The 12,161-nt window shown below is 36.0% G+C and overlaps 1 protein-coding gene across 1 annotated transcript in view; it reads right to left on the bottom strand.

Annotated features, from left to right (window-relative positions):
* Nucleotides 1-12,161, bottom strand: part of DHX15 (DEAH-box helicase 15) — a 61,453-nt gene that overhangs the window by 21,969 nt on the left and 27,323 nt on the right. Inside the window, exons 4-6 of the mRNA XM_032136118.2 lie at nucleotides 11,008-11,167; nucleotides 9,472-9,690; nucleotides 4,044-4,211 (exon numbers count right to left, since the gene is read on the bottom strand). Of these exons, the coding sequence (XP_031992009.1) occupies nucleotides 4,044-4,211; nucleotides 9,472-9,690; nucleotides 11,008-11,167 (547 nt within the window). The remainder of the gene's footprint in view (nucleotides 1-4,043; nucleotides 4,212-9,471; nucleotides 9,691-11,007; nucleotides 11,168-12,161) is intronic.

Raw genomic sequence — 12,161 nt, 5'->3', positions numbered from 1 at the left:
ATGTAGAAATGCTCTATAAACTATATAGAATAGGCCAGGCATGGTGGCTCACACCTGTAATCCCAGCACTTAAAAAGGCCAAAGAGGATTATTTGAGTCCAGGAGTTTGAGACAAGCCTGGACAACATAGTAAAACCCCACCTCTACAAAAAATTAAAAGAAATTAGCCAGGCATGGTGGCACATGCTTGTAGTCCCAGCTACCTAGGAGGCTAAGGTGGGAGGACTGCTTGAGTCCAGGAGGTTGAGGTTGCAGTGAGCTATGATCATGGCACAGAACTCCACCCTAGGCAACAGACTGAGACCCTATCTCAAATCTATACAGAACCAACTATATGCCTGTAAATACAGAAGACGTCTTCTGGCTTTCTGGAATTCTGGGGTGAAAACCATAGTTCTGAAAATATTTATGAAGAAAATCACTTTAAAAAAAGTTGTTCTGGGAAAAAATACATTTCACATATTTCTTCTGTAACATAATACAATGTGATAAAAATTTTTCATGTGACCAACTCTTTGAAGAGTTACTATTATAAAAAACAGTTAATTTTTCTCCACAAAATAATTTCATCCTGTGTGTATGTTTTTTGTCTGGGTGAGTGTATTAAATTCTGTTAATACTTAACAAGACGCGGATGCATGATTCTGCAAGTGTTTAAGAATCACATGATTTATGCCAACTTGGCAAACCCTTGTCATTATTGGTATTAATAAGAGCCTATTGCCAGCCCAAAGTCAAACCCTAAAATACAAGTGTTAAATTGAGTCCTTATAAAAAAGCACAAGTTTTAGCCTTTCTCAAGGACTAAAAATAGCTAAGGCTAAATACACACACACACAATGCAAAAGCAAACTAATAAATGACAAGATAAAAGCTTCTTTGGTACTTCAGCAGTTGAGTGAGGCAAGCCCTAAGCATATTCTAATTGTAAATGGCACAACATACAATCAGGAACCCATCAGGAGACAAAATGACCTTGAATTTGTCAAGGGATTTACATTATGACCAGTAAGAATCAATATAATTGTTACATGCTTTCTAGACCGCAACACTGCAGTATGCGTTCAAAGAGCCTTAAAAAGTGTTCAAACCGCACTGACTAATATGGAACAGACCCTATGGTGAAAAGCTTGGCATCACTGTCAGGACATGCTAAGAGTAAATTTTCCCCCCTCAATAACCTGCCTTCTAATAGAACTCACTTTTTTTCTAATAGAACCACTTCCCCCTGCTCCACCCCCAATAACTCCACTTCAAAGTAGAACTCGCAGTACTTCATTTGCCCTACCTGAATACTGTCTGGACACAATAATGCATTTAAACTAATTTGGACTTTTAGTCCCCAGGGAACTCTGTGGGGGTCTCCAACACAAGGACATCAACTTATTTAAGCTTATAAACATCCCAGCAGCACCACAGTAAGCTATCTTCAGATCCTGGATCATTAAGTCTTTCTTTAAAACTATAGAACCATCTCCACAAGGGCCATTTCTCTTTTTTACTGAGCAATGTATGCTCTGAACCATATTAATCAACGAAATGTAGGATCAACTATAGAAAAGTGAGCTATTTGTATGAACAAAATTAATGAAAACTAAATATTTAAAAAATAATTATAGTTGTATTTTAATAACAACCAAATCCATAAAATAGCAATTTTAAGTCTCAGTCCAAAAATGCAGAAGTTATCTACCGAAGAGTAAACTTGAATGCATGTAAAGACTTACTATAACTTTTAACTTAGTCAAATACTTGAATAAACTTCAAAAATTATCAAGAGGTAAAAATATCTACCCTCATATAAATATATGTTGCATTCTCAACCTTTGATTGCTAAAAACTTGAAATCGTTCACCATCAGTGCTGTAACATGTTTAAAAGGCTGTTTGTTTTATTAGTACCACAACCAAGTTATAAAATCTATTTTTCATAAACTTAATAGAGAAATAAGAAATGGCACGGCCTTATAAAAGGGACTCAAATATAAAGTTATACAGAATCACAATTAATTTGATGGAAATTAAAACTTGTATTAAATATTATATTTGTTCAAAAACTTTTAATACTTTTATATATTTGCTCTATGCTAGCTACTATCCTTATATTAGAACAGTTTAACAAAAAAAAAAAATCAAATATTTTGTTTTTCACAATTAGATGCAAACAGTAAGTTTAAAATTACATATGAACAGTAAAACTTGTATAGATCCCTCCTCTATAAGCTAGGCTTGTATGAAAACTTTAAATTTGTGCTTAACATGCTGCGCCTCAGAATGTTCTTCCTCATAATGAAAATGATGCAGCAACTGCCAAGGAAGTCTTCCTTTACTCTCCCTAAGACTGTCCAGGGAAGCTACATCAGTGCTTGTCTCAACCTCTAAGATGAAACTGACTCAAGGCAAGGATAACATGACTTCCCAGCAAGAGGTCCTACAGTTTTGGCTGAAACACCATCACTGGATGGCAAAGTGGCAATATACAGCCCCTAGTTTTGAATTAAAAGCTCATGATCAGTCCTCAGAGTGAGCCCATCACCAGCTGTGGCCATCATCACATATCCAGCCACTGCTGAGTCACTCTTTTCAGTAAGACAAAATTCTCCTCAGCATCCTAAGGATTTAAAACACAAAAAGCAAAACAGAAACAAAAACTTTAATTTACTTCATAGACTTATGACAGCAAGAGCTCAGATGTGTAACTAGTAAATATGGGCCCATGTATCTCAAAGAAGAACTCAATGAAACAAGTAGTACACAAAAGGATGCGCAAACAGGACACCTTTGTTGTACGCCAGTTTCACTCAATGGTAAACAAACACAACGTTTTAAAAATAAAACAAATAGAGATATACAAAGTACACATGATTTCAAGACAAATGAAAACTAGGCAGGCTGAGGGCTGGGCTTAGTGGCTCATGCCTGTAGTCCTAGCACTTTGGGAGGCCCAGGAGGGGGCACTAATTGAACCCAGGAGTTTAAGACCAGTCCTGGCAACATAGTGAGACCCCACGTTGTTTAAAAAAAAAAAAAAAAAAAAATTATGCTCTACCTGGAGGATGCGTTAACTTCTTATTATATAAATATTTTAAGATATATATTTCTGTCTGTCTCTCTCTCATATATACATATATATATATATATACACACACACATATATATCTGCTGATGAGGAATCAAAGATGTCTTCCCAGCCCCTCAACAAAGTATCTCAGAAATAGGGCTGAAATAATCTTGTTCCTGTCCGTGTGACAGGATCTAGATGAAGCTTCTGCGTTCCAGGAACTCACATACTTATGCAGTGTGATCAGTGCCACATTTTTTTTTTTTTTTTTTTTTTTTTTGAGATGGAGTCGCGCTGTTGCCCAGGCTGGAGTGCAGTGGTGCGGTCTCAGCTCACTGCAACCTCCGCCTCCAGGGTTCAAGTGATTCTCCTGCCTCTGCCTCCCGAGTAGCTGGGATTACAGGCACGTGCTACCATGCCTGGCCAATTTTTTTGTATTTTCAATAGAGACAGGGTTTCACCATGTTGGTCAGGCTGGTCTCAAAATCCTGACCTCGTGATCCACCTGCTTCAGCCTCCCAAAGTGCTGGGATTACAGGCATGAGCCGCCACGCCCAGCCAGATCAGTGCTACTGTTATTAGAGGTCTACACAGGGTCAACATTTCACACCTATAGACATTACATTTGGTGAAGCCTTAAACAAAATTATGGGTAGAAGGCCAAGGCACCAAAGAAAAAGTGCTTACTTTATACCAAGTGATTTAATAGGAGAAAAGACGGTACTTGGCCAACATCCTGTTTTCTTAACCCATCCTAACGAATCTTCCATTTGCTAAGGAGGGACTACCTAGGAGAAACAGTACTCATTCTTACTTTAGGGTCAAGAGATATGCAGAACCCTACAAATGGATATTATTTTGTTGTATAAACTTAGATCACAATCACCCATAACTTAGTCCTTTATAACTGAATAAAGTTTATATCTCATAAATAACTCTTTCATTATTAGTGAAATATTTATAAAGAACATTTCTAATGTTACCTTTCTTCCAATTGCTCCATTCTGTTTTTTGGGAGGTGGAGGCTCAAAAATGCGTTGCTGCTGCTGAGGTGGAAGTGTAGAATACAATGGAATGATTTTAATGTCGCCAACTTCAGGGCCCAAATCATCAACTTCACGCTTTATTCTCTTACAGGCTTCATCAATTTCCTACAAAATAAAAGTGAGTCTAAAAACAAAACGAATACTGAAACATTTTAAAGTATTTATTATAATCCTAGTTCTATGCAGTCTGTTTTATGTATGCCATCTTCTTTCACTTCATGTATACCCTATTTTCAATTTAGTAACCAAAACTAATTTAGCAAATTTCAATGGGATTTCCAAAACAATCCAAGAAACTTTCATTATTGTATTCAAATGAATATATAACTGCCTTATTTGCATTCCACACCCCTTTTATTAGAGTCAGATTTCCTAATTAATTCTCAACAAATTGTACTAAAATTGAAATTTCTCACCCAGGAATATTTAAATGCACTCATGACCTTTTCAATTTTCACAATCTAAAAGAAATTGATGTGCTAGACATTTTAAATAAGCCAATTAGGCTTTAATGTCACGTATCACTAATGCAATTATATGGAAGATTTGCTTCATTGTGCCTAATGAGAACAAACACCTTTACTGTATCAACACAGATATTTAAGAACTAGGCTAACCCAAATGTCTTAGAGCAGCTACAAATTTTTTTTCTCAGAAAACTACAGTCACACATTGCTTAATGACAGGAATATGTTCTGAGAAATTTGTTAGGCAATTCTGTTGTTGTGTAAACATTCTAGTGTATTCACGAACCTAAACTGTATAGCCTATTGCTCCTAGGCTAGAAACCTGAGGAGCATGTTATTGAAGTGAATACAGTAGGCAACTGTAACACAATGGGAAGTGTTTGTTCATCTAAACAAAGAAAAGGCATGGCAAAAATATGGTATAAAAGATAAAAACCGCCAGGCACAGTGGCTCACACCTGTAATCCCAGCACTTTGGGAGGCCGAGGCGGGCAGATCACCTGAGGTCGGGAGTTCGAGGCCAGCCTGACCAACATGGAGAAACCCTGTCTCTACGAAAAATATAAAATTAGCTGGGCGTGGTGGCACATGTCTGTAATCCCAGCTACTCAGGAGGCTGAGGCGGGAGAATCGCTTGAACCCGGGAGGCAGGAGGTTGTGGTGAGCCGAGATTGCGCCATTGCACCCAGCCTGGGCAAAAAGAGGGAACATCTCAAAAAAAAAAAAAAAAAAAAAAAAAAAAAAAAAAGGTAAAAATCAGTACACTCGTATAGGGCATCTGCCATGAATGAAGTCTGCAGGACCAAAACTTGCTGTCAATGAGTACTTAGTGAATGTGATGGCCTAGGACATTCTGTACAGAACTGTCTATTTTATAAACACCGTACATTTTGGCACACAAAATTTATTTTAAAAAGTATTTTCTTTTTTTTGATATATTTTTCTTTCTTCAATAAATTAACCTTAGCTTACTACAACTTTTTAACTTTATAAACTTTAAAATTTTTTTAACTCTGACTCTTTTGCAGTAACACTTAGCTTAAAACACAAACACACCGTATGGCTGGCAAAAGTATTTTCTCTTTATATCCTTATTCTATAAGCTTCATTCTAATTTAAAATTTTTTACTTTTACAACTTATTAAACTTTTTGGTTAAAAGACACACACACTTAACCTAGGCCCCCACAGGGTCAGGATCATCATTATCACTATCTTCCACCTTAACATTAACCCACTGGAAGGTCTTCAAAGGCCAGTAACACACACGGAGCTGTCATCTCCTGAGATAACAATGCCTTCTCCTAGAACACCTCCTGAAGGACCTGCCTAAGCCTGTTTTACAGTTAACATTTTTAAGTCGAAGGAGAACACTCTAAAATAATGATAAAACATGTAGTATAGTAAATACAAAAACCACTAACAATGTCCTATTATCATTATTATGATGTACTGTACATAATTGTACATACTATACAGTACTTTTAAATAACTGGCAGCAAAGCAGGTCTGTTTGAACTAGCATCACCATAAAGCAGTGAGTAACATGTTGTGCTATGATGTTGCAAGGTTACGTTCAGCTCCATTATAATCTTACGGGAGCAGCACCACAGCTATCTGAGAAGTTTGTCTTGACCAAAACGTTGTTATGTGGCACATGACTATATTCTAACACATTTGCATTCAAGAGGAGACATAATGAATATCAAGACAGAAAAAAAGAGAGAGACAGATTACGTATGACAGCTCTGGGAGAGGCAAAGGAACTTAAAAACGGAAGGCAGCATTGCAGACAAATGTATTCTAAATTTTATTGAAGTATTAATTCAATTAAACCCAGAAGTATGTAAAACGCTTATTATATACTAGGCAGCCTGTCCAATAAATGACCCAATCAGAAGCAACCCTTGTCAACAAATTGCGTGCTTTTTTTCAAAGGACAATGATACTAAACGGTGAGGAAGAATTTTAGGACATTTACTTTATATTTTCTTAATGTCCAACTGTGTTTCTATATCAAAAAACACAAAGTTCTTAAACACAGTAAGAACAAATAAATTACTTTTCACTTATTTCAAACACATCAGTTTTTTTTAAAGGTTATCTGTCTCAAAAACTGTAACACAGAAAACTATTAAAGATTCAATGTTACTAGATCCTCCTTTGAAATCTCAAGTTTCTAAAAGAAAATGAAAGTAGATGCTATTCATCTAAATAAAAAATATAACAAAGCGAACAAATATTTTTTGAAAATACTGCTTTTAAATGTTGTATCTAGATTAGAATGCCCCCTGCTGGCATGCAAATAAAAAATTAAGAGCTCTCCAACTTAAAAAAGATTTGAACATAATATAAAACTAAGCTTCCAACATTTAAGAGTGTCTGCAATTTTGTTAATTTTACTGTATACAAATGAAAAATAAATGCTCAAAAATCACAAAATATCCAGATTTCACACATTAAAAATTAAGTGCTTAAATTAGACATTTGCTTTGTGATTCCAGTATTTTAAAATGACAATTCTAACTTTACTGGAGATTAGACTACCCAATCTGCTAAGTATGGATGGAGCTAAAACAAAATGATGACTATGTAGGATATAAAGGCATCTCTAAAATGTGGAAGAAATCCTGTGTAACACTTATGTTTTTAGATAGTCCTAAACAGTTTTAAAACTTGCAATAAAAATTTTCCCTGAGGTTTGCCAAACTTCCAAAAAGTCAACACTATCAGCTGAGAATGACACAAAACTTATCTGCATTCATCAGAATATAAAGAGAAACAGGTAGTGGAGGAAAAGAAGTTTCACTGTCCCAACAGCAGCCATCTGCTTAGTCATTAGCAATACTGAGAACAAAGACAGACAGTTCAGGAGTTTTTGATTTGAGGAAAGATTTTTAACTCCAAAAGCAGCAATATGTTAGTAAATTAATCTGGACCTTACCAATTAACTCACTGCATGTTGAAAAAAAATTTTACTAAGCAAAATTAAAAATAAAATTATTTAATTACTATCACTCTTATCTAATTACTATCTAGGCAACACTTTAAACTGTTCTCTCTCCCTCCCAAATTAACTCACGTGACTATAGAAGCACTTTTATTTAGGCGGTCAGAATATGTTCTTAAAAACCAGTTTTAAATTTTTGAGATTACTCAATTTCATGGAGGCTATTCAAATTTACAAAGAAAGGAGTACTGATTTCACAGTTGCATTTAACTTACCAAGTAAAAATAACGAAGGTACACAAAAATGAGAAGGTAATATTTACTTTAGACCAGCTCTACTACTAAATACAACAAATGAAATGTAAACAAAACGTTAGGTTTTCTGCTACCTTCTCCCCAAAACTCTTTAAATTCAAGACTGGGAATCTAAAGATAATTTAAAGAAGCAATGGTATGCATAAAAACAGTTGACAACTAGAGCAGCATTTTATTTCATGGAAGACTTACACTCTAGCACACATCTGAAAACCCTTCGGCTTACTCCCTTCCTTTCCCCAGCTGTGGGATTCACAGAAAATACCGCACAAAGTTGTCTCAGAGAAAAACCTTTCAGGTCCTTAATCATGAGGCCATTTGATATTTCTGGTAGAATCTCAATATGCTTATGTTATCTGAGAATGATGACAATTTTAAATAGTGATTTAAAAAACAAAAATATGGCCAGACGCAGTGGCGCACGCCTGTAATCCCAGCACTTTGGGAGGCCGAGGCAGGTGGATCACCTGAGGTCAGGAGTTCAAGACTAGCCTGGCCAACATAGAGAAACCCCGTCTCTACTAAAAATAAAAAAAAATTAGCCAGGTGTGATGGTGGGCACCTGTGATCCCAGCTACTTGGGAGGCTGAGGCAAGAGAATCGCTTGAACCCAGGAGGCAGAGGTTGCAGTGAGCCGATAATCATGCCACTGCACTCCAGCCTGGGTGACAGAGCAAGACTCTGTCTTCCCTCCCCACCCCCAAAAAGAAAAAGAAAAACCCTTTCGTAAAAGGCTTTTTAAAACTTTGTATTATCCAAATAGCTTCTGAATTTATTTAGCCACTCAGGTATTCCAAAGCACACCTATAAACACCCTATTGAAAAGAAGCTTAGAAACGCTACATTTGGCCAGACGCGGTGGCTCATGCCTGTAATCCCAGCACTTTGGGAGGCCAAGGCGAGTGGATCACGAGGTCAGGAGACTGAGACCGTCCTGGCTACAACAGTGAAACCCCGCCTCTACTAAAAATACAAAAAATTAGCCGGGTGTGGTGGTGGGCGGCTGTAGTCCCAGCTACTTGGGAGGCTGAGGCAGGAGAATGGCGTGAACCCGGAAGGCGGAGCTTGCAGTGAACTGAGATTGAGCCACTGCACTCCAGCCTGGGTGACAGAGCGAGACTCTGTCTCAAAAAAAAAAAGCTACATCTGAGAATAAAATTTTAAATGGAGTAAATTCTAACTAAGAACTTTTAGTCATCCTTCCCAACCTTTAAGAGCATATGGGAAGACAAAACCAAACTGAAGTGTTTTGATGATGAATAGGCTCCCAAGTTCACTCACAAGCTAAATAACTGATGAGGATAACCTGATTTCAAAGCAGCTGTGATGCGAATTCATGCCTCAGCATAATAGCACTTATATCCCAGGGATCTCCTATAACTACAATTGCAAAATCTTGAAATTCCAAAGCATTTAACACTCTTAAAATAATTAACTATAACACAAACTCTAGTGGTATACAAAAGTATTCCTACGGTATACAGATAAAAGGGGTTATATATTTTACATATTAATACAATCAGGTTGAAGAACATCGAAATAAAAAACATGATTAACATGTTCTTATGATTAAAGTTGCTGCGTATTAGAAACAGTATGTCAAAAGCTAAATAATGAAGAAAATCAAAACAATACCTCTTGACCAGTTAAGAAAAGAAGAAGATCTCCCTCTTCCTCTTCACACATATGAATCTGGATAACTGTTCGAATTGCTGCTTCAAGATAATCTCTCTCTGGTTCTGGAGTATAAAAGATCTCAACAGGATGTGTACGCCCAGGAATAGTTAGGAGAGGACAGTTATCAAAGTAAATCTGGAATTTTCCTGCATCTAGAGTAGCGCTCATAACTATAACCTGAAAGAAAACAGTAAATTACTTGAAGCTGCCTTCAAGGATTATTACATGGTCTTAAAGTATAGCAATATTTACTATTCTACATATATATCGGCTATAAAAATGCCCATGAAAACCTTCAAATAAACTGTAAATGAAAAATCAAATACATAATGGCTGAACTATAGTAAAAGTTATTTACATTTTTTAAAATTTAGAAAAAAATAAATGCATAAACTACAGCATTTCTTCATAAAATACCTTAAAAATCAGAGTTTATAAAATTATATGTAATTCAGATTGTGAAAAGAAAACATTAATATGCAGTATAATTATTGCTACCATTATTAAAACAAAACTTTGCAAATAGGAAAAAAACAAAGAAAATGCAAAAAAAAAAAAAAAAAAAAAAAACTCAGTGGACCAGATACAGAAAGGTTCCTCCATAAAATGTTTCATTAGAGTTCTTAATTTCTGTTTTCAGGTTCTCACTAAAACCTTGGTAGCACGATAAATTTAATAAATAATGATAGTACTCACATTATTCTTTAAATATATTTTTTAAAGCATTGATCTAATTTGTATAAACAAAAACATGTTCAGGCCTCAGTTTTTTTTCTAAAGACCCAGAATCTTTCTTGCCAGTACTGAACCCTTGTTTGTTTGTTTTTGAGACAGAGTCTCGCTCTGTCACCAGGCTATGAACCCTTCTATAACACACATATCAACAAGGGATGAGTCTACATTCCAATGAATAGTATACACACAGAACACAGCAAAAAGGGGAACGTCACAGACTTTGGGGGACAAAAATGTCAGAAAATAGTTTTAGGCCCTTAATCAATACAGTAACAGGGGCCAAGGTACATGTGGTATGGAGGAAAGAAGTAATACACTAGGGTAAGTGACTACATTTCTAAGGAGCTGCCTGTCCTGTGTATAGTTATTTCCACTCTCCAACATTGCAAGTTACAATGGGTGTTTGTGACGAGACAAGGACACGGATCTGAGGGAGAAAGATTTGATCCTTAGCTAAAATAAGCCTCTGTACTTAATGAAGGGTAGAGTGAGTAGCACAGTTACACATATGTTATTAGATTATAAAAGAACTAGGTGAGTCACAAATTGAGAAGATTTGGCTTAAAAATGCATTACTATAAAAGGGGAGAAATAAAGTCTAAAATGAAGGCACAGCAAAGCAGAAACAAAACAAGAAGGTACTTACTAGTTCCTTCTTTTACAGGTGATTTCTTACAGTTGGTTATTGATCAGTATGTATTCCCTGTTTTTACGCCCACATACACACATATATAGTTAAATGGAGAGAAATTACTTCACCTTTAAATCTGATCTCTGTCTTACAACTTCCTTCAGAACACCCATTAGAATATCTGTAGCCAGTGTCCTCTCATGAGCCTCATCAAGAATTATTACACCATAACGCTCCAGGAGGGGATCATTCATAGCTTCACGAAGTAACATCCCATCAGTCATATACCTATATTCCAAAGAACACGTTGGTTAAAGGTTCTGTTAGGTCATTTTAAAACCAAACTTCGTGACAAAAATGAAATGCAAAGACATTAGGTAAATTAAAAATAAACTTCTGCCCCAAATAAATGTGCTACTGTTTCATGATCAATTGCAAAATTAAGTTTCAAGAAAATCTTTTAAGAGTATACAATGAAACAAGATATGCATCATCAATTCTTGAAAAATGTAATACTGAAGTGTACTAGGAAGACATAATGTGACCGATTATAGAACATAATGATCACATGGTTTCACATGAATGCCAAGGCAAAATTCGTCATTTTCAATTTCTTAAACCTTTTAAAAACATACAAATATTCAACACGCAAAATAAACCAATAAACCATTTTAAGTTGCTTCATGTCACACCACTAAAATGTTACCACATGCAAATAAGCATTTTTTGTCAAGCCTTAACAATTCCTTACTTAATAAGCTAACAACAACAGGCTCTTGGTTCAAAAGGGCTGAAAGCACGTGAGTCCTCCCACCCCAAAGAAATAATCTTAAAGCACAAAAGGAATTCATTAATAAAAGAAGTGGGACTGAGGGGCAGCATCAACACTAAAGAAATGCTGATACATAAATGGAAGATAAAAAACAAATGATGTCAGATTGATCAATGAACCAAAAAGGGAAACCAGGCTTAGTTAGGGATGGCTCAAGTGAAGGCAGCTATTATGGACTCCAGTTATCACAAGAGAGGTGCCACGTAAGAATGAAGGCAATGAGATCAACGGTCAAGATTGTATAACTTTGCAGGGGTCAGCTATCTCCTGTCCATTCCACACTGGTTACTGATGTCACTATGAAAAACAACTATCTTCCTTTTGGCACCTGGACAAAACACAGGATGCCTTTAGATGCTTAAGTCACAGCTCATTCAGTTAGATAAAAACCCATTATTTTATTTACGGATTTAAAAGTGGTATTAAAAAATCTGAAGCCATCATTTATGA

The sequence above is a fragment of the Hylobates moloch genome, unplaced genomic scaffold, assembly GCF_009828535.3.
Source record: "Hylobates moloch isolate HMO894 unplaced genomic scaffold, HMol_V3 SCAFFOLD_17, whole genome shotgun sequence".
NCBI lineage: Eukaryota > Metazoa > Chordata > Mammalia > Primates > Hylobatidae > Hylobates > Hylobates moloch.
This window is presented reverse-complemented; position numbering and strand designations above follow the sequence as displayed.